We start from the raw sequence: 18,651 nt of genomic DNA on the forward strand, positions 1-18,651 counted from the left end.
CTGGGAGGGGGCAGGATCCCACCCAGAAGGCATGGTGGAGCTTTAGCAGCTCAGCTGCACCTGCCCTCCCCAGTTTCCGCAAAGCAAACAAGACTGGACAGGCAGTGCTGGCTGCTTTATTTGCCATTAGCTGGAGGGTGGCCAGGTGAGGAGTTGGGGAGGGGGATGGCAGCCCCAGTGGAGGCAAAGGGGGTCCCAATGGGCAGCTGGTGGGCAAAGAATTCTGAAGCAAAGGAGATGGGGTCATGCGGCTGCTGGAGGAGCAATGCCTGGAGGAAGTCAGACAGCAGTGCCCGGACCTCGGGGTGCTGCTGGAGGTAGGCAGCATGGGATAGTTGCAGCTCATCCTGCAGTGGGGTGGACAGGGTGAGTGAGATGGGCATGAACACATATTTCCCCCCAGGGTACTGTGCCAGGGCGAGAGGGACAGGAGCCTGGGTCCTTTCTCACACTTAAGAAGGTGTGAGGAAGGATCTTGGTCAGCCTGCCCCCTCAATGTGCCTTCAGGGGAGACCCTGCTGAAGACTGGCACAGCCCCATGTCACCTTGTCTCCATGTCCACCCATCTTACCTTCCTGTCCAGAAAAAAGGAGAAGAGCTCGATGTCCTCCTCCCAGTCCAGGTGATCTTTGGGGAACAGGAGCTGGGGTTTGAACTTACCTGGCAGCAGAAAAGCAGGGCAGGGTGTTCTCCCTTGAATTCCAGACAGCAGGCAGAGGCTGCCTGTGCTGGGGTGCACAAGCCTCCCCTGCTCAGTACCTGACTTGCTGAGGATGGACTCATCCTGTAGCAGCATCAGCACTGGGGAGCCAATCTGCATCAGCCGAGCCAAACGCCTGAGAGGGGAAGAGCCCTTGACCTCCCATGCTGGGTGCCAGGCTGGCAGGGCTGGGTGTCTCTGAGCAGAGCCCTGCCCTTACCCGTTGGGGAGGAAGCTGCTGTGCCACACGGTGGAGGCGCCTGTGCTGGTGTGCACGGCTCGCTGGATCACAAACACCTCCGTCTCTGCTGAGCCCACTGCCTGCTGCTGGATGCCCAGGGCAGACTGGGAACAGCCAGGGGTCAGCCGTGTCTCAGAGCCACCCCTGCCCCCAGGTGCCATCCCCATGTCTCCCCCCATGCTGACAGCCACATCCTGCCCGCTCCCACTCCCACTTCCCACATCTCCCCCTGTCATCCCCAGCCTGACCCAGACCCCTCCCCACCCCACGGGCCCTCTGGCTGGCTGCTCACATAGCTGGAGGTGCAGAGGTCGCCCTCGGTGTCGATGGCTGGGAAGACAAGGTCGGGGGGCATTGTCTGCCGGCGGGCCAGCACCCGCAGCAGCAGCAGGCTGGCGCCCTCCAGCAGCACCCCCTGCAGCCTGGCCCGGCTGTAGGAGAAGCTCTGGCACTGTGGCTCTGCCTGCAGAGAGACCTGGCCACCTCATGGGACAGCCACAGCTCCAGCATCCCCAGAGCCTGGGCACCCCTGGTGAGACAGGCCAGCTGGGCTGCCCCCTCCCAGGATGTGACCCTGCCCTCAGCCTCACCTCTCCCTCCTGCAGGGTCTTCCAGACAGTCATCCCGTGCTCGTGGCTCACAATGTGGGTCATTTTCTCTGTGGGGTGTGGTGTGAGCTGCAGAAGGGGTGGGATGGTAGAGCCAGGGCACCCCCTCCTCTGAGGTGGCACTCCCCAGCACCCTTGTCACTTGGGGTACCATACCAGATGCATTGTGGGAAACTCCCCAGCCCTCCAGAGGAGGGGATGGGGACCAGGCTGGTGGGGCAGAGCTGGAGTCTAAGTATGACAAGGGATGCCTTGAAGAGCGCACATCCCCAGGAGGGACCATTGCAGGGCACACCCCAGGGCAGTGGGTGGGACACAAGGAAGGGGACATGCCACCACCATATCAGTCACCTCAAGGCTCTCCTGCTCCTCCTGCTCCAGGGTCTCCAGCTGCCAGGTCACGTAGGCTGGAAGAGCAAAGCCATGCTCAACCAATCCCATTGGCACTGTCCCCATTCCCAGCCCTGGGGGCCGCTGGACAGGGATGTTCCAGCCCTGGCTCACCTTTGAGGGTGCTGGAGGCAGGCACACCATCCTTCTTGCCTCGGAACCTGGTTTGCACCAGGATGCAGCTCTGCACCGGCTCATCTTCCCGCTGGTAGGGTGCCCACTGGGCTGCCATCCACCACTGGCCCTCTTCCTTGTCCCTTGGTGAGGCCCCCACGGCCACCACCGCCAGCCTCTCAGCAAACAGGCACCACTCCAGCTCCTGCAGCCCTGCACAGAGGGATGATGACCGCAACACAGGGACAATGACCGCGAGGAGATGGTCACTCGGGTCACTCCCTCCCGGAGTGGCTGTCGCCATTCCCTCCCCTGCAGGCTGGCGGTACGGGGGGAGGCTGGAGGGGCACGCACCGATGAGGCTCAGGAACTCGGCAGCAGTGTCCGCCATGGCCGGGGTCCCCTGCGGGCTCTCGGGAGGGGGCTGTGCTGCCGGACCCTCCGGGCAGCGGGTGGCGTGGCCCCGACCCGCGGGACGCTCCCCACTCGGGGGGCAGTGACGTCCGTGTCGCCCCCCGGGTCGCCGCCCTGCCGGACCGGCCCCGGTGCCCCCGACGCTTCCCCGTCCCCCCGGCAACGCCCGGGCCGCACCTCTTAAAGGAGCCGCGCCCCGCTCCGCCCCGCCGCGCAGAGAAAGGGACCAGCAGGTGTAAAATCGATCCAGTCTTTTATTTGGGGCGTGGGGGTGATTGTGGCTCCGATCCCCAGGGAAGCGCACCCCCATACGCCAGCAGTGTGACCCTATGGCCCCATCCCAGTGTGTGTGTGTACGTACAGGGGGGCTCCGGCTCAAGGATGGGGTGCTGGAGAGGAGCCCCGTGCCCGGAGGTAGTACTGCCAGCCCGCCTCCCCTTGCTGGCTCCATCCCAGCCCCCACAAAGGAGATGCACAACACAGGGGGGCTTAAGGGGAGGGAGCTGAGGGGTGGTGGTGGTGGTGGAGGAGAAATTGGAGACACCCAGAAAAACGAGGGGGTTGGAGAGGATTGTAGGAAAAGCCCTTGGTGCCATTTCTATAGCCCCAGCAGTGAGGTGGGGGGCTACAGATCCCTCGAGAGGGGATTGAGGTGCTTCTACGTGATAGCTGGTGACCCTCAAGTTCGAGGGAGCAAAGGCAGGGCTCATTTATGGGGTGCCCACTTAAGGGGGTGTCCACTCTTCCCCCTCCCCCAACCCTGCACCCCAGGAGGGAGATTCACAGCAAAACAAACCACACAGTCTCGGGTCCCCTGTGCCCAACCATCACCCGGCCCTGTGGAAAGGGGGGATCCAGGGACTGGGGGAGGATCTAGGTGGCTTGGTAGAGGTCCTTGCGCCTCCGCACCTCCTTGAGGACACGGGCACGAAAGGCGTCGGGGTCCTCCCCCCTGGCCTGCCACAGCCCCAGGGCCTCCTGCAGCTCCGGCCGGTGGGTCCGCAGGAAGGGGTTGTAGGTCTGCTCTTCCCCCAGCGTGGAGGGGCACTGTGGGGGCACTGCTCAGCTCCCCTGCTGCAGGCAGCACCCCCGGCAGGGAGCTGGGAATGCCCCCAGCACCCCCTGCCCTATGCAAGAGGGGGTTGGGGTGCAGCATCCCTGCCAAGGGAACCCCCTGAGGGGCTGTGGTGGTGGGTGCTGCGCCCAGAGACCCCCATGCCTCACCGTGCTCCTCTTCTCCTGGCGTTGCTGCACTGCCCACTGCAGCTTCTGCTCCAGCGCGGAATTGTCCAGCTCCAGGAGGCTGGCGAAGGTCAGGCACTCCAGTGCGTATTCGTGGCCTGTGGAGCCCCGCACGCAGCCCTTAGCATCACCCCCAGCCAGCTCTCCACCTTGGCAGAGGGACGAGGGGGACACCAGCAGCTCTGCCCTGCTGCTGGGGACACTCACCCGGCCAAAGCAGCGTGTCCTCGCCCAAGCTCATGGCCAGGTCCAGGGAGGCGAGCATGGTCTCAGGGGAGCCCTCAAACGGCCTGCCTGGACCCCCACACAACCGCCTGTCATGGGGGAGCCTGGGGGTAGCCCTAAGCCCATCCCAGGATGGGATAACCCCCAACACCCCCACCCCCTGTCTGGGGCTGGGTGCACTCACCACAGCCAGCAAGGAAGAGCAGGTCCCCGGAGAAGAGGCAGGGGGGGCTGCCGAAGGGGCCCCCGTCCAGCACGTACACCATGTGGCCCACAGTGTGGCCAGGCGTGGCGAGCGCCTCGAAGGTCAGGCAGCCCACACTCACCTTCTCCCTGTCTGCAAGTGGGCTGTGCAGGGCACAGGGGGCACCGTCAGGGGGCTCCCCCAACCCCAGCACCTCAAAATACGCACCTGCCCCGGCAGCCCTTCCCACACAGGAGCATGCCAGGACTCTGCCCAACATGGTACGGGAGGGATGGACTGGTGGGTGAGTGCCACAGACAGTGGTGGCTGGGAATGAAGCCCCCCCCAGATTTACAGGGGTGCTAGGGGGGCGCAGGACTTACTGGGTGAGCTGTGGGATGGCGTCGAGAGCGCTGCCATACACCCTGCAGTTGTGCTTCTGGCAGAGCTCCCAGTTCCCTCCGCTGTGGTCCCTGCAGACAGGGAGGTCAGAGACCCTAAATATATCCCCCCCATCCTCCCCCCATTAAATGGTGTAGGGCTGGGGGTCACCTGAGGTGGGGCAACCTTCACAGCAACTACCAAGCCTTCTAGGGCCACCTCTTGTCCCTTACCAGTGTTTGTGTGTGCAGAATATGGCCTCCAGCATCACCCCCTCTTCTTCAATGGCAGCCTGGGAACAGGAAGGAAATATGGACAGAGAGACTGGAGGGGACAGAGAACCCAAGTACCAGAAATCGAGCCAGCTCGGGTTTCTGCATTAAATCCACCCTTACTGTTTTGTTTTCCTGCTTGCAGCCTCCCCAGGCTCCTCACATCTGGACAGCCCTGGCTAAAAGCAGGTTAGAGTGTATCCTCTCCTGGTGTCTCCCTGTCAAACCCTGACTCCCTCAGCTCCCCTGTCATGCTCCTGTCTTCCTTGGGCACTAAGGGCTGCAGATTAGGGGCAGATTTGCTCCCCTCTAACCCCAAAATACAGAGACATGCCACCCCCTCACCTGGAGACAGCCAAACACCAGGTCAGAGTGCTGGTGGGGTCTCACCTGTACAGCCAGCGGGTCAGAGGGGTCGATGACGGCCGCTTGGCTGGAGCCAGTGTCGATGACCAGGTAGCTGTAGTTGTTGGAGAGCACGGGAATGGGCAGGATTTTCAACCCTGGGGGGGAACAGACAGAATCAGGGCATTAACCCCCAGCTGGAAAAGGGGGAGTCCAGGCCAAACTCCCCACACCTTACATCAAATTCTTAGTTAAACATGCTTCGGGCAATTCGGTGATGGCCACCCCTCCCCACGCAAAGTGCCAGTGCTGGGGGCACTGCAGGGCCGTGGTGAGGGAGGGGCTCGCCAGGACTCACCAGGGAAGCAGTAGGGCTGGGGCACGGAGTGGCCGTGCGGGTACCGCTCCCGCGCCTTCTTCACCTGCCGCTGGTAGAAGAGGTAGCCCAGGCGTGTGCGGGCGTACAGGCTGTACCTAGCGAAGGCAGACACCCCTAGGCATTAAACCCCAGCTCCCCTAAGGAGCCCGTTTGGGAAGAGGGCTACTGCCGAGGCTGTGAAACCCGCAGGCAACGCACACAGGGCCACTTTCTCATTCGGGAGGGCTAGAGCTGGTGTGTGTGTGCGCCACACCCCAGATGCATAGTGAGGGAGGACTGGTTCCCCAAGCAGCAAGGACTGGGGGGCATTGCTGCGGGGCGCTCACCAGGAGGGGCTGGTGCTGGCTGTTCCTCGCCATGCTCCCGGGGGAACATGCTTGCTATGGTCCGGGGAATCAGGGAAGAGAATGGGCCGAGGAAAAAGGAAGCAAGAAATGCCTCCGTGCATGTGTGGGTGCAAAAGATAACATGCTGCGGGGCCCGAAGGGACCTCCCCGTGTGCCCAGCAGCGACTTGGGACGGGATGGGGAATGGCGCAATGACGGACACGTAAAGTCCCGGGCTGCAAAGTCCATTCCCGGCCGAGGGCACCCCATGGCACAGCGGGAGCGATCCCTGCACTAGGGGGGCGCCCCTGCGTCTATGCCGGTGGGAGCCCGAAACCGGGGAGCAGGGGCTCCTGCCAGCAGCTGGTAGCCTGACCACGGCCGGGGCAGCGGGGCAGGTCAGCGGTGACACCCGAGAGAAGGCGCTCCTTCGCCGGGAGGGTGACCGGCACCGCGCAGAGGGAGCCGGTAGCGGATCCATCCCCGGCCCCATCCCCGGCCGCGGCCGCCCGCAGTCCCCCGGCCGGAGCGGGCTGAGCCCCAGCGCGGTCTCTCGGTGCCGGCGCGGCCGCAGGCTCCGCACAAGCGGGGAAGGATGGTGGGCCCTCCCTCCCGGCGGCAGCACAAAGGCGGGCGGCGTGGCCGCCTCCTCGCGGGGGGTCCCGCAGCGGCGGCCGCTCGCTCTTTCCCTCGCTCGCTCACTCACCCCAGGCGGAACAGCAGCGGGGCGGCGAAGGCCATGAGCGCGGCGGCGGCGCGGCGGGCGAGGCGGAGGAGGCGCAGGCAGGCGGCCCCGAGCCCGCGCGCCCCGGCCGCTGCCGCCGCCGCCGCCCCGCCGGGCCCCGCGGCCATGCCGCTAACCGGCGTCACCGCCCGCCGCGCCGCGCCGCGCCCCCTGCCGGCCCCGCCGCACCGGCACCGGCACCGGGGGGGGGACACACGCTCGGCACAGCGCTGGCGTCACCCGCCGAGAGGAGGGGATTCCCCCCGCCGCTGGAGGGGTGTCCCCCCGTGACGTCACTGCGTGAGGAAGGGGGTCCCTGAGTGACGTCAGGTGGGAAGGAAGTCCCGGGGAGACGAGCGAGGGGCAGCGGGTCCGTCCCGGGGAGCAACAGGCGGGAGAGCGCAGCCCGCCGCCGGTCACCGCCGTCCCGGTGCGGGGCGCGCAGCCGCCGCGGGGGGGCGCGGTGGGCGGTGGCTGCCCCCGCCCCGTCTGCCCGCCCCGTCCGACCCGTCCCGGCTCGTCCCGGCGGGTGGCGGCCGCAGCCCGGCGGAGCAGCGCGCAGCAGGTAGGCTGGCCCGCCCCGCTCCGCGCCCCCCGCCGTTCCCGAGGCCCCCGGCGGTCCCCCGCCGTCCCCCTCGTTCTCTCGGCTCCTCTCCGCCCGCTTCGCCCCCTCACCCCCCTGACCCTGCGCCCTCCGGTGCGGCAGCCGGCGAGAGGCTGTCCCAGCGCTCTCCGGAGCGTCCCGGAGGCCGGCGGGGACTGGGCGAGGGTGGGCAGCCGGTCGCTAAACAGCCGCGCTGCGATTCCTCGCTCCCCCGTCACCGGGTTGGGGTCCTGTGGAGAGGGACGGAACGCGGTGCCGCGGGCAGGGACACGGGGGACGGGACTGCTACGCGCGGGGTTCCTCCGTGGCGTTGGTGCTGTTTTCCGGACCCGATGGCGTGGCGGGGAATCGGGGCGTGGTGCGGGGTGGTTCGTGGAAGGGCGGCGACGCTTTTGCTGTGAAGGGTGTCCTCACGGACCCCGTGGGGTGTCTCGGGAGGGGTGCGCACGGGTTTGTGCCCGGCAGGGTGTAGGGGTGCCGGGGCTGGGGCACAGGACACCTCTGCCCCACGTCTGTGTCCCCAGGACAGCGCTTGCAGAGGGGCAGGGATGTGGGAGCGGTGATGCTGAACCCCAGCAAACTTGTGTCGTGTGTGAGCGATGTGGGGCAGCGGGGAAACCCGGACTGGGTGGGTCGTCCTGACCCGCTCCTGTGAGCTGAGCAGGGCTGGGCTGGGCCGGGACAAGTTGTGCTGTGCTGTGTTGAGTTGTGCTTTACTGAGCCGTGTTGTGCTGCAGGAGGCAGCTGTGTCCTGTTGTACTGTACCAGGCTGTGCTATGCCATCCCGGGCTGTGCCACTCTGTGCTGTGCCTTATTAGGGTGTGCTGTACTGACCAGTGCTGTACTGGTGGGAGCTTCCAGGTTCTTCAAGAGTGAGATGCTTTCTCAGGCAGCCTAAGTGTGGGGAGCTCTGTCCCCCACCCCAAACCATGATCCCCTCCTAATATGGCTGTGTTGCCCCCAGGAACCTGTGGAGCTGGTGGCAGGGGCCTGAGCCCGGCAGGAATGCCTGGGTGGATGGTGGGGACAGAACCCTATGCTACCCATAGGAATGTGAAAGTGGTGATGGTTTTCTGTGCCCCATGTGCCTGCCAGATATGCCTTATCTGTGCTGAGTCACGGTGCCAGTGCAGAGTAGCACCCTGTCCCCAGGGACCATGTCATGCTGGGGCCACTGAGCCGGCCCTGGGTTGCCATCTACCATCTAGCTGGTGACCTTGGTTTTGGGACTGTGCAGTGCCATGGATCTAGGAGGGTTCAGCTGCCTGCTTCCCTGGGTGTGGCAGCTGCTGGGACCCGTCAGGCTGGTTCCTTCCCTGTGCCCAAGGCTACCCCAATGGGGAGGGAACAGGAGGGGCTGGAGCAGTCTAAGGTGCTGGTCATGGGCATAGGGTAGGACCCTGCTGCTGATCTGGTGCTGGCCAGCTGCTTTCCCCAGACACCTGGGCTCCCTCCTGGGGACTCTGGCCTCCCTGTAACTTGAGTGTCAGTTACAGAGGCTTTTCTAGGGTCAAGGTCTTATTTTGAGGCCCTTCCCTGGCCCCTCAGATGAGTTGGTACCAGGGGGTACCGTGTGCTTTCTGGGAAGCCACAGTGAACTTCCACACAGAGAAAGTGAACTTCCTATCTCTGTGATCACTGCCATGCTGGTTGTTTATTTTTGGTGCTGTCGTCATCGTGATGATGAAGGGCAGTGTGACTGTGGCAGTTCTTTCGTGGCTGGCACAGTTGGATGGCAGGAGGGACTGACACGGAACTGCTCCTTCCAGCCCGGCATGGCTGGCATGGGTGTGCCATCGGCATTGCTGCCTGTCCAGCCTGGCTGTGGGAAGCACTGATGTCACACAGGAGGAAGTGCCCAATCCCCTCCCAGCCTGGTCCTGGTTAGGATCACATCCTGGTTCCTTCCCTGGGATGGTCCCAAGATCACATCACGGCTGCGGGCTGGAGGGTTGTGGGGGGTCCTGGCACCTTCCTGGGGTCTGGGGTGCCAGTGCTGAGGGGGTGGGACGTGGTAAAGGCCTGGCACTGTCTACTGGCAACGCTGTTGTTTTCCTGGCCTTGGAGATCCTGCTTTCCTTCTCCTCCTCCTGCTGGGACCAAGCCCAGCTGGCCCTGAGCCCGGGCTGCCTGCTCACAGCTGCTGGGGGCTCTGTGAGGGGGCCTGCTGTGGCCGAGGAGAGCAGCTCAGCCCCAGGGGGGTCCCAGTCCACTCGCCGAGGAAGAGTCCATCTCCTGTAGAGGTGACGTGGGTGTCATTCCCCTCTCCTGAGAGGGGACTCAGGAGTTCTGGAGCCCCTGTGTGACGCATGCGGCTCTTGGGTGGGGCACACACCCGAAACGGGGGCAGCAGTAGGATCTGCGTCATTGTGATGAGGATCAGACCCTGTGTTACCACCCCAGGCAGTCGGCAGGGTGATGCCATTTGTTCCTAGTGTAGTGCTTCCAGGAGCCACAGAGCAGCCAGGGGTGCTGCTCCTTCCTCCCTGGCAATGTCCCGGCAGGTTTCAAAGACCAGAGTGGTCAGATCCCTTCTGAAAAGGTCGTGTCCTCGACGCAGCCTGAGTCAGCGCGGGGCTGTGCCCTGCCCGCGGCTGACCGCTGACGCAGGTGCTGGGGACTCAGGGCGCAGGAATGCGGGTGCTCCGGCCGAGGGACAGTGGGGACATCCCTCGTCTGTTTTTGACCTGCTGCCATTGGGGCCGACTTGCCCTTACTAATTAGGAGGCACTATTAAAGTGGGAGGGGGAGGTTTTGTGGCTGCACGATCCCCTTTGTCCCTGTACCTGTGCTCCGCTCACCCAGAACAGGTCCTGCCTGGGGAGGGGGACCTGTGCTGAAGCCACGTGTCCTCTGTCCCCTCCAGGAGCCCGTGGGAGACGCGGGGAGCCGGCATGTCGCAGCCCACCGCACCCCCGCTCTACGATGACAAGAACCCCCTGTACCCCCCGCCCCCCGGCGGGTACCCCCAGCCCCCCCACTATCCCGGGGGGTACCCGCAGCCTGGGGGGTACCCTGCGGGACCAGGGTACTCGCAGCCAGGGGCGTACCCAGCAGCAGGGGGCTACCCTCATCCGGGCATGCCCACCATGCCTATGCGGTTTGGTAAGTGGGGCACCTCGGTGTATTTGGGGGGAGAGCACTAGAAACGGGGGTGCCCTGAGGGGCTGACCCTGGTGCTGAGGGGTGCCCACCATCACAGGTGACAACGGCCTCGGGGATGGCTCTCCCTACCAATCAGTTGACTGGGATGATAGGAAAGTCCGGCACGCCTTCATCCGCAAGGTGAGTCCCAAGGGGCCAGGGGCACCTGTCAGGGTGGGGGGCCAGGTGCTGACACCCCTGTCTCTTGCAGGTCTATGCCATCATCTCCCTGCAGCTCCTGGTGACGGTGGGAATCATCTCTGTGTTCACCTTTGTGTGAGTAGAGGTTTCATCCTTAACCTTTGTCCTGAAAAAGAGGGGAGCTTGAGTTCCTTGGGGGGGGTGTTCAGAGGGGACAGTAGGTGCTGTCTCCTGTCCCTCACACTTGTCTCTCCTGTCCCACAGCGATCCTGTCCGCTCCTTCGTCAGGAGGAATGTTGCCATCTACTATGCCTCATAGTGAGTAGGGGCTCTGCTGGCTCGTGCCCCCATATCCACAGACTCCCAGCCCAGGGGCTGATGCTGGTGAGGGGTTTTGGGGCTGACACCTGCTGTCTCTCCTTGCAGTGCTGTGTTCCTGGTGACCTACCTGGTGCTGGCCTGCTGCCAGGGTCCCCGGTGAGTCTCTAGGACCCATGGGTGGGGTGTGTGGGTATGGGGGATGTCTCAAGAGCATTAAGAGAGGTTCCTGCCTGGGGCTGTCCCTGGGTGATGAGGACCAGGGGGACATGACATGGTTGCTGTCACTAGCTTACCTCTCTCCTTTTTCATCCTCAGGAGACGCTTCCCCTGGAATATTATTCTGCTGAGCATCTTTGTGAGTAGGCTGGGACTGGCAAGGGGTCCTGGTGGTCCCCCCATGGCACCCCAGGTCCCCAGGTGGGCTGGGGGGGATAGGAGGACATGTGAGCAGCCCACTGAGCTCACCCTTGTCTCCCACAGACGCTGGCCATGGGGCTGATGACAGGCACGATTGCCAGGTATGCCCTGGGGACCCTGTGGTTATAGGATCTGGGGGTCCCTCCTGTCCTCCACAATGTAACCAGCTCAACTGAGAGGCTGCCAGGAGCCAGGGGATGCTCCAGTCCCTTGGGCTCAGGGACCATGAAGTGCCTGTCCTGGATCAGGGCTGTGTGGGAGGGTCTCCAGCACCCCTCTGGCAGGACGATACTGAAGTGTAAGGTGACTTTCTTTGTCTGTAGCACGTACAACACGAAAGCTGTCCTGATTGCCATGCTCATCACCGCCATTGTGGCCATCGTTGTGACCATCTTCTGCTTCCAGACCAAGGCAAGGAGAGGGACACACCCTGCTGTGCTCTCTGTGGGCCAAGTGTGGGGAGCTGGTCAGTGGGGCTGGTCAGTGGGGACACTCTGCTGTGACATATGTGTGTGTGTGTCCCCCTCAGGTTGATTTCACATCATGTCCAGGGCTATTCTGTGTGCTGGGCATTGTGGTCATGGTGACCGGGATCATCACTGCCATCGTCCTCTCCTTCAAATACGTGAGTGGGGAGGACAGAGGGGCTGTGGGGTGCCCTGGGTATTTCTGGTTGGGTATCCTCAGGGCTGGTGCAGGTCTGGGGGGAAGCAGGGTGTGGTACCAGCCCTGGAAGGCAGCTTGCCTGCAGGGAGAGTGTGTGTCACATCAGCAGCAGCTGCTCAAGAGCGAGCTGGCTTTGGGCAGGACTTTGCTGGCCTGCTGCCTGCCAGCACCCCGGCTCACCCTGCTGGTGTTCCCTTCCCTTACAGGTGCCCTGGCTCCACATGCTGTACGCGGCCATCGGGGCCATCGCGTTCACGCTGGTGAGCTGACGGCTGCAGAGGGTGTGGGGCAGGGACTGGGGAGGGAGGAATTCCCCCTTGGTCTTTGCCTGACGCTCTCTGTCCCTGCAGTTCCTTGCCTATGACACCCAACTGGTGCTGGGGAACAGGAAGAACACGCTGAGCCCTGAGGAGTATGTCTATGGTGCCCTCACCATCTACACTGACATCATCTACATCTTCACCTTCATCCTGCAGATAGTGGGCCGGGATTAGCCCTGGGACCCCTCCTGTCCCTCTACAGCTGCCCCGCACCCCTCCTCTGGTCTCTGTACAGGATAGTCTGCTTACTGTGACTCATAATGCTTTGGCATTCCTACCTGTAGGCTGCTAAGGAAAGGGCTTCCCTTGATCATCCCCCAGTAAGCCTCTGAGGGCAATGGGGGAGACTGGCTGCCAGCGTTTAGGCAGTTTAGCCCAGCTTAGGCACCGCTTACCAAGGCTGTGCCAATGGCATTGTGCTGGCAGTGTAATGTCACGGCCCTGCCTAGGCTCAGTGAGCTGGCAGTGGCTGCTGGGATCGTGTTGTGATTTTTTGGCAGAGAACAGTTGGTGTCATTCACTCTGTGCCTTAAATGGGGCTGGCCATGCCCCCTCCCTGAGCTGTGGCTGTGCCCAGTGTGGGCAGGGGGCAGCTGGGACCTTCATGGCAGAGCTCACATTGCAGAGGCCCTGCAGCCACGGATGTGGGCAAAGTTGCACTTGCTAAATAAAACAGTTCAGTTTTCCAGATTGTCCTAGTCTTACTGGTATGGCAACTCCCTTAAAAAGCCTGTGGGCAGCCTCAGTGGGGGCTGCGGCCTGGTGCAGCACAAACACTGCTTTGAGATGGGAAAACCAAGGTCAAACTGCTCCAGGCCTGGCCTCCCTCCCCTGCCTGTAGCCCCTGGCTGTTGTGGGCAGAAGTCTGGCTGCAGAACAGCTGGGGCCCCCACTGCTGAGGCAGGCAGAGCCTGAGGCTGAGCACTGAGGGAGCAACCACAGTGGGACTGAACTGTTTCACTTTATTTTTCCCTATTCAGCTCCACAACCACTTCATGGTCTGGACAGGCAGGCAGATGCCACTGTCATGTGTTCCATGGGGCTGGTGTCCCCTTGGCCAGTCGCTCCAAGGTGCTGCAGTGACAGCCTGGGGATGGGGGCAGCTTGGCTATGCCCCCCTGACCACCCTGCTGTATCGCTCCGTCTCATACTCGCCCTGGTTGGCTTCCATCATTGTTCGGCGGATTTTGAGCTGCTCAAGGCGGTTTTTGTCCACTTGCCGTTTGGCCAGGAGGAAGAGGATGATGCCAGATGGCAATCCAATGGCCCTGCAGGACAGCCAGCAGTCAAAGAGATGGAGAAGGGAGAAAGTGGGCAGGGAAACAAGGGTGCTGTGCCAAGCTGTGCCTGGCTGCATGGCCAGTGCCCTGCTCAGTGCTACAGACCCCCAAGACCCCTGTTCCACCCCGGGCCCCACAGAGCAGCGCAGCCTCCCAGTGCTGACCCTCTCCCACCCCCTGAGCCACTCACCAGGCCACCCCCACCGGCTTCATCGGGTTCTTGCCCTTCTTGCGTGTGGGGATGTACTCCACGCCCTCGGGGAGCCCCCGGCTGCCAGGCTCCTGACCGGCCCGTTGTCCCGCTGGCCGATGGCAGCTCTGCCCAAAGAGCCGTGTGCCCCGGGGGTCCGGCCGCCCCGAGGCCTTGGCAGGACACGCTGAAAGTCTTGCTGCCACCAGCAGTCCTGCGGGGACAGAAGCGTTAGGGAGGGGCAGCCAAGGGGCAGAGCCGGGGCTGCCTAAAGCTCCTGTCCCTGCCCTCTTCTCTGTCCATCCCCATCCCCCTGCCATAGCCCCTGCCCTTCCGCCAGGGGGCGCTCGAAGGAGGGGCGTGGCCCTTAGCCCTCTCCTCAGCGGGGCGGGGCGGGGCGGGGGTGCGTCTCGGGCCCGTGTGCCGAATTCCGCGACGCCGTGCCCTGAGGGTGGTGGCGGAACAGTCTCGGTCCTGCCGCCCCGGGGTTGCCCCCTGCTCCTGTCCAGCCACTCGCCCGCCCGCCGTTACCCCGCAGTCCGCCTCGCGCCGCCGCCATGGTGCCGGTGTGCGGCGGCTCCGCTGCATGCCGGGAGCTGCAGTCTCGCCACACGGGGACTTTCAGTGGGCGGCGCCTCACGGTTTGTGCGCAGGAAACTACATCTCCCAGAGTGCACCGCGCAGGGCGGGGCCGGCCCGTCGTACTGGCGGAAGGGGCGGGATCCGCGCTCGGGCTCGGGCCGTGGTTGGCCGGGGCGGGCGGGGATTGAGCGGGGCGGGGCGCGCGGCGGAAGCGGCGGCAGCGGCGGTGGCGGCGGGGTGGGTCGGCATGGAGCCCGGGGAGGGCCCGGGGGCGCTGGACCTGCACGGCGACGAGGAGATCATCGAGGTGGTGGAGCTGGGCCCGCCCGGGCCGGGTGAGACGGGGCGCCCTGCGCCACGCACCGGGCAGAGCCTGCGGGGGCTCCGGCCTCCCGCCGGGGCACCGGGAGCGCTGCGGCCCCACCCCAGTGCCAGGCCCGGCCGGTGCATCCCCCTCTCCCCGCGTTGCGTCGTGTCCCCGTGCGGTTCCCCCGCTCTGGGTCTCGTGGCCGCGGCAGCATGGCGCATCCCCCGCTGCCCCGTCCCGCAGGGACCCCGCTGCCCCGCCGAGCCGGGCGGGCCGGGAGCCGCGCCCTGACCTTCGCCCTCCGCAGATGACCTGGCCGAGGAGATGGAGGACGTGGACTTTGAGGACGAGGGGGCAGAAGAGGCCGATGCCGAGGCTTGGGAGTCGGAGGATGACGAGGGGGTGGAGGACGGCATGGAGGCACAGGACGACAGTGAGGTCACGTTCTCGCTCCACTCGGGTGAGTGCTGGGCACGGGCATAAGCAGCTGGGACCCCACTCGAGACCTGGTCTCATCCTGGCTTTCCCCGGAGTCCGGGGGTGCAGAGGGCCTTGCTAGGCTGCCTTCTTGGGACAGCCATCAGGACTCAGCTGCCCTAGGCTTGTTTCTGCCTTATGCTCTGGCAGAAGAGCTCTTTGGGCCTCCCATCCCTGCAGCTGCCCCTAAGCTTGGCAGAAAGCCTGTGCTGCTCCTCTCCCACGTGAAGAATTGATTCTCACTGGACAGGGTTGGGAGTTCAGGTTGCTGACATCCCATGTCAGCACGGGGTTTGGATCCCCTGGGAATATCAGGTGAGGCAGGATCGGCTCCATAGCCATTTAGCCTCTCTACTCTTTTGTGAAGCTTCTGTCTTCTGTGTGAGCCTTGACCCTAAGACCAACACGCTGGCAGTGACAGGCGGAGAGGATGACAAGGCCTTCGTGTGGCGTGTGAGTGATGGAGAGCTCCTGTTTGAGTGCTCAGGTGAGGTGCAGCCAACAGCTGTGTCCCCTCTCAGCAGTGTCTATCTGGACACATTTTTCTGCAACTGACACTGTGCTCCTGACCATCTTCCATAGCTTGGCCTGAGCAGTCTCTGTCCCCTGATGTTTGCAGGACACAAGGACTCGGTCACCTGTGCTGGCTTCAGTCACGACTCTGTGTTCGTGGCCACAGGTGACATGTCAGGGCTTATCAAAGTGTGGCGGGTGGATGCCAAGGAGGAAGTGTGGTCCTTCGAGGTGGGGGACTTGGAGGTGAGTGGTGCTGTGGGGAGCTCCCCAGGCAGCAAGTGGGGTGGCAGCACTTCTGTGACGCTGCCTGTCCCTCTCTCTGTCCAGTGGATGGAGTGGCACCCTCAAGCCCATGTGCTTCTGGCTGGTACAGCTGATGGCAACACCTGGATGTGGAAGATTCCCAGTGGGGACTGCAAAACCTTTCAGGGTCCAGCATGCCCAGCCACATGTGGCAGGATCCTGCCTGATGGTAAGGCTTAGGGCCTCTCTGGAGTGGGAAATATCACCAGCTCTGTGTGGGCCATCTGCCCTCCTGCTTCTCCCAGTCTGTGCTGAATGAGAGGTGGGGGGATGAGGGGGGCTCTATCTGCTGTCTCTGTCTTACCCAGGGAAGCGAGCAGTGGTGGGGTATGAGGATGGGACCATGCGCATCTGGGACCTGAAGCAGGGAACATCACTGCATGTTCTGAAAGGTACGGAAAAGGTTTATCACTTGGGCTACTCCTAGCTGGCAGTCAGCCCCTTCTAGTGGGCTCTGGCCTCTGTCTGGGTGGAGAGGAGGCATCCTCTGAGGGCAGGAGGGAGCCTGGCACTGGATTTCTCCATCCCCACTGGTGGCTGTTGCTTGCGGGAGTGCTGGCAGAGCCAGGCAGGGTGGAGGCTGCAGGATGGTGTCTTTTATGGGTCTCTGTGGGAAGGACAGATAAAGCTTATTCCTGCTGCTCACCCCCCAGGCCAGGATGGCCATCAGGACCCCTTGACGTGTGTGGCCAGCAACCAGGATGGCAGTTTGATCATGACTGGCTCTGTGGACTGTCACGCCAAGCTGGTCAACTCCGCCACGGGCAAGGTGCGTGTGCATGGGCAGGGCAGAGCCACAAGTGCTGAGGAGCCCCCAAGCTCCATGTCCTGGGCTGGAGACAGAGCCAGGAGCACTGGGGACCCCCCCCAAATCCCGGCCGGTGTGCGGCCATCGGCAGGCGGCAGGTGGCGCCCTCGCGCTGCGGGTGGAGCCGGACTGGGTGCTCCCGCTCGGCTCCTGAAAGGAAGTTCCCTGGTTGGCTCCCAGGAGCTGAGGATTTGGGGAACGGGACCTCTGTGCATCTGGGTTTCCTTCCCTCAGGATATAGTCACCCTCTTTCTAACCAGGTGGTGTGCGTGTTCAAGATGGAGAGCGTGACGCCCAAGACACCCATCAGTGAGGGCGAGGAGGCAGAGTCCAACTCAGTGGAGTCGCTGGGCTTCTGTAATGTGTGAGTGATGGGACAGCCCCTCTTCAGTGCCAGATCTTACAGGGCTTGTCATACAGATCCATTTGCATCCCTTGCGCTCAATCTGCTGCATTGCCTCCATCCTCCCCAGCTGGGTATGGAGATCCCAGATCACTTTGGTGTGAGGCCAATCGGGACACCAGCTGCTCAGTTCTCTCTGCAACTGTAGGGATTCTGGGCTAGCCTGGTGAACCACTGCTTGGCTGGGATACTCTCCAGACAGCTGTTTTCCTGCCAGGACATGGTCATCTTCACAAACCGTGGGCTGACTGCTGACTTGCTGTACTGTTGGGTTTCCCAAGCAGGGTGTTTAATGGCTCCAGACATCAGGCTGTCCCTCATCTTCTCAATACATTGCAGCCTTCAGCATGGGGTTTGCTTTTTACCTGGAGCCTTTATATGTTTCCATTCCTGCTTCCCCATGTCCCATGTAATGCCTATTTCCCTGTCTGTAGGATGCCACTGGCTGCTGTGGGCTACCTTGACGGCACACTGGCTATTTACGACCTCTCCACACAGAGCCTAAGGCATAAGTGCCAACACGAGGTACTGCCCTCCCCCGCTTCCCTAGGCCTGGGAGGTGGGCTTTGGGCCTTTTGGAGATCTCCCTCAGAGCCAGGAGCCAGTTCCCAATTTGTACTTCTCCCTTAGCCTTGGGCTTCCCCAAAGGGCAGCCGCAGTCTCTGCACAGCAGATGTGCTTGGCCCTGAGGTCTGGTTCTCCTGTGGGAATGGCAGACACCATGAGGGGGTGGGGGTACATGGGAGGAGCTAAGACTTGCTGGAGGTCCCCAGTGTGATCTCCTCTGCCCCAGTCGGGGATCGTGCAGCTGCTGTGGGAGGAGAGCTCGGCCGTGGTGTACACCTGCAGCCTGGATGGGGCCGTGCGGCTCTGGGACGCCCGCTCGGGGAAGATGATCAGCGAGTACCGAGGGCACTCTGCTGAAATCCTCGACTTCGCCGTCAACAAGTGAGCAGGCAACCCCTGGACCCCTTCCCTGCTGGGTGGAGGGAGCAGTGATAGCAGCCTAGGAGCTCCAATCACAAGATGTCTCTTCTTTGAGTGGCCTTGTGGTCTGGTGCCAAGGTGGGGGACAAACATAGGTCCATGCTGAGACTTCAGGGTCTCAAGAAGGGGTGATGGTCAGGGATACTGGCAGCCCCCAGCCCCACCTCTGAGCCCTGTCTCCCTGCAGGGATGCCTCCATTGTGGTGACCACCTCTGGCGACCACCAAGCCAAAGTGTTCTGCGTCCAGCGCCCCGATCGCTAGGACTGTGTCAAGGGATGGCGTCCTGGTGCTGCCTGGCACCTTGAGGGACAAGGGACATGGTTTCACCACCCTTCTCCAGTGCGTGCTTTGTAATTTTTCCAGCCTGCCCTGCTTTGCCCTCACCATCTAGGGGCCAAGCCAGGGGTTTTGTATGAAGATGTCTTTAATTATATAAATTATTTCACTTAATTGGATGCCATCTACTCTGCTTGTTGGGGGGAAGAGGATGTGGGGAGCTGTGCTCCCTCCTTAGGGATCTCCCTGGCATCCAACCATGGCCTGAGGATCAGTGGCAGAGACTCTCATCCTAGCTCTCCCTGCTAGGGGAAGTGAGGGGTCAGGATAGGAGGGAAGGGTGCAGGTTGCTAGCTGAAGGT

The 18,651-nt window shown here is 63.1% G+C and overlaps 4 protein-coding genes across 7 annotated transcripts; 2 read left to right on the forward strand and 2 right to left on the reverse strand.

The window, feature by feature from the left end:
* Positions 1-100: 100 nt before the first annotated feature.
* On the reverse strand, positions 101-2,918 carry CATIP (ciliogenesis associated TTC17 interacting protein). 2 transcript variants are annotated; one of them, XM_056496092.1, is made up of 9 exons: positions 2,408-2,918; positions 2,054-2,266; positions 1,901-1,956; positions 1,532-1,618; positions 1,234-1,404; positions 921-1,045; positions 760-836; positions 572-660; positions 101-347 (listed from the first exon to the last, which is right to left on the reverse strand). In XM_056496092.1, exons 1-9 carry the CDS (start codon positions 2,916-2,918, stop codon positions 117-119), a joined length of 1,560 nt encoding a protein of 519 aa, XP_056352067.1. In that variant the 3' UTR covers positions 101-116. The 2 variants fall into 2 exon arrangements, with proteins under 2 accessions (XP_056352067.1, XP_056352068.1); XM_056496093.1 differs by lacking the exon at positions 1,234-1,404 and having other exon boundaries at positions 107-347.
* Positions 2,704-14,266, reverse strand: PNKD (PNKD metallo-beta-lactamase domain containing). 2 transcript variants are annotated; one of them, XM_056496098.1, is made up of 10 exons: positions 14,160-14,266; positions 13,629-13,842; positions 5,475-5,590; positions 5,162-5,274; positions 4,733-4,791; positions 4,502-4,591; positions 4,119-4,282; positions 3,917-4,003; positions 3,692-3,807; positions 2,704-3,514 (listed from the first exon to the last, which is right to left on the reverse strand). In XM_056496098.1, exons 1-10 carry the CDS (start codon positions 14,185-14,187, stop codon positions 3,341-3,343), a joined length of 1,161 nt encoding a protein of 386 aa, XP_056352073.1. In that variant the 5' UTR covers positions 14,188-14,266; the 3' UTR covers positions 2,704-3,340. The 2 variants fall into 2 exon arrangements, with proteins under 2 accessions (XP_056352073.1, XP_056352072.1); XM_056496097.1 differs by lacking the exons at positions 13,629-13,842; positions 14,160-14,266 and adding an exon at positions 6,528-6,688.
* Positions 5,736-12,848, forward strand: TMBIM1 (transmembrane BAX inhibitor motif containing 1). 2 transcript variants are annotated; one of them, XM_056496099.1, is made up of 12 exons: positions 5,736-6,219; positions 10,016-10,254; positions 10,352-10,434; positions 10,505-10,569; positions 10,699-10,752; positions 10,861-10,911; positions 11,071-11,110; positions 11,236-11,273; positions 11,496-11,583; positions 11,702-11,797; positions 12,045-12,098; positions 12,189-12,848. In XM_056496099.1, exons 2-12 carry the CDS (start codon positions 10,044-10,046, stop codon positions 12,330-12,332), a joined length of 924 nt encoding a protein of 307 aa, XP_056352074.1. In that variant the 5' UTR covers positions 5,736-6,219; positions 10,016-10,043; the 3' UTR covers positions 12,333-12,848. The 2 variants fall into 2 exon arrangements, with proteins under 2 accessions (XP_056352074.1, XP_056352076.1); XM_056496101.1 differs by lacking the exon at positions 5,736-6,219 and adding an exon at positions 6,903-7,110.
* A 144-nt stretch (positions 14,267-14,410) lies between the features above and the next one.
* On the forward strand, positions 14,411-18,463 carry AAMP (angio associated migratory cell protein). Its single transcript, XM_056496094.1, has 11 exons — positions 14,411-14,545; positions 14,825-14,977; positions 15,362-15,481; positions 15,614-15,753; positions 15,838-15,982; positions 16,122-16,205; positions 16,467-16,582; positions 16,882-16,985; positions 17,459-17,549; positions 17,818-17,972; positions 18,199-18,463. The coding sequence occupies exons 1-11, from the start codon at positions 14,458-14,460 to the stop codon at positions 18,272-18,274; spliced, it is 1,272 nt and encodes a 423-aa protein (XP_056352069.1). The 5' UTR covers positions 14,411-14,457; the 3' UTR covers positions 18,275-18,463.
* The last annotated feature ends 188 nt before the right edge of the window (positions 18,464-18,651 follow it).

This window comes from Oenanthe melanoleuca, chromosome 7, assembly GCF_029582105.1.
Source record: "Oenanthe melanoleuca isolate GR-GAL-2019-014 chromosome 7, OMel1.0, whole genome shotgun sequence".
Classification (NCBI taxonomy): Eukaryota; Metazoa; Chordata; class Aves; order Passeriformes; family Muscicapidae; genus Oenanthe; species Oenanthe melanoleuca.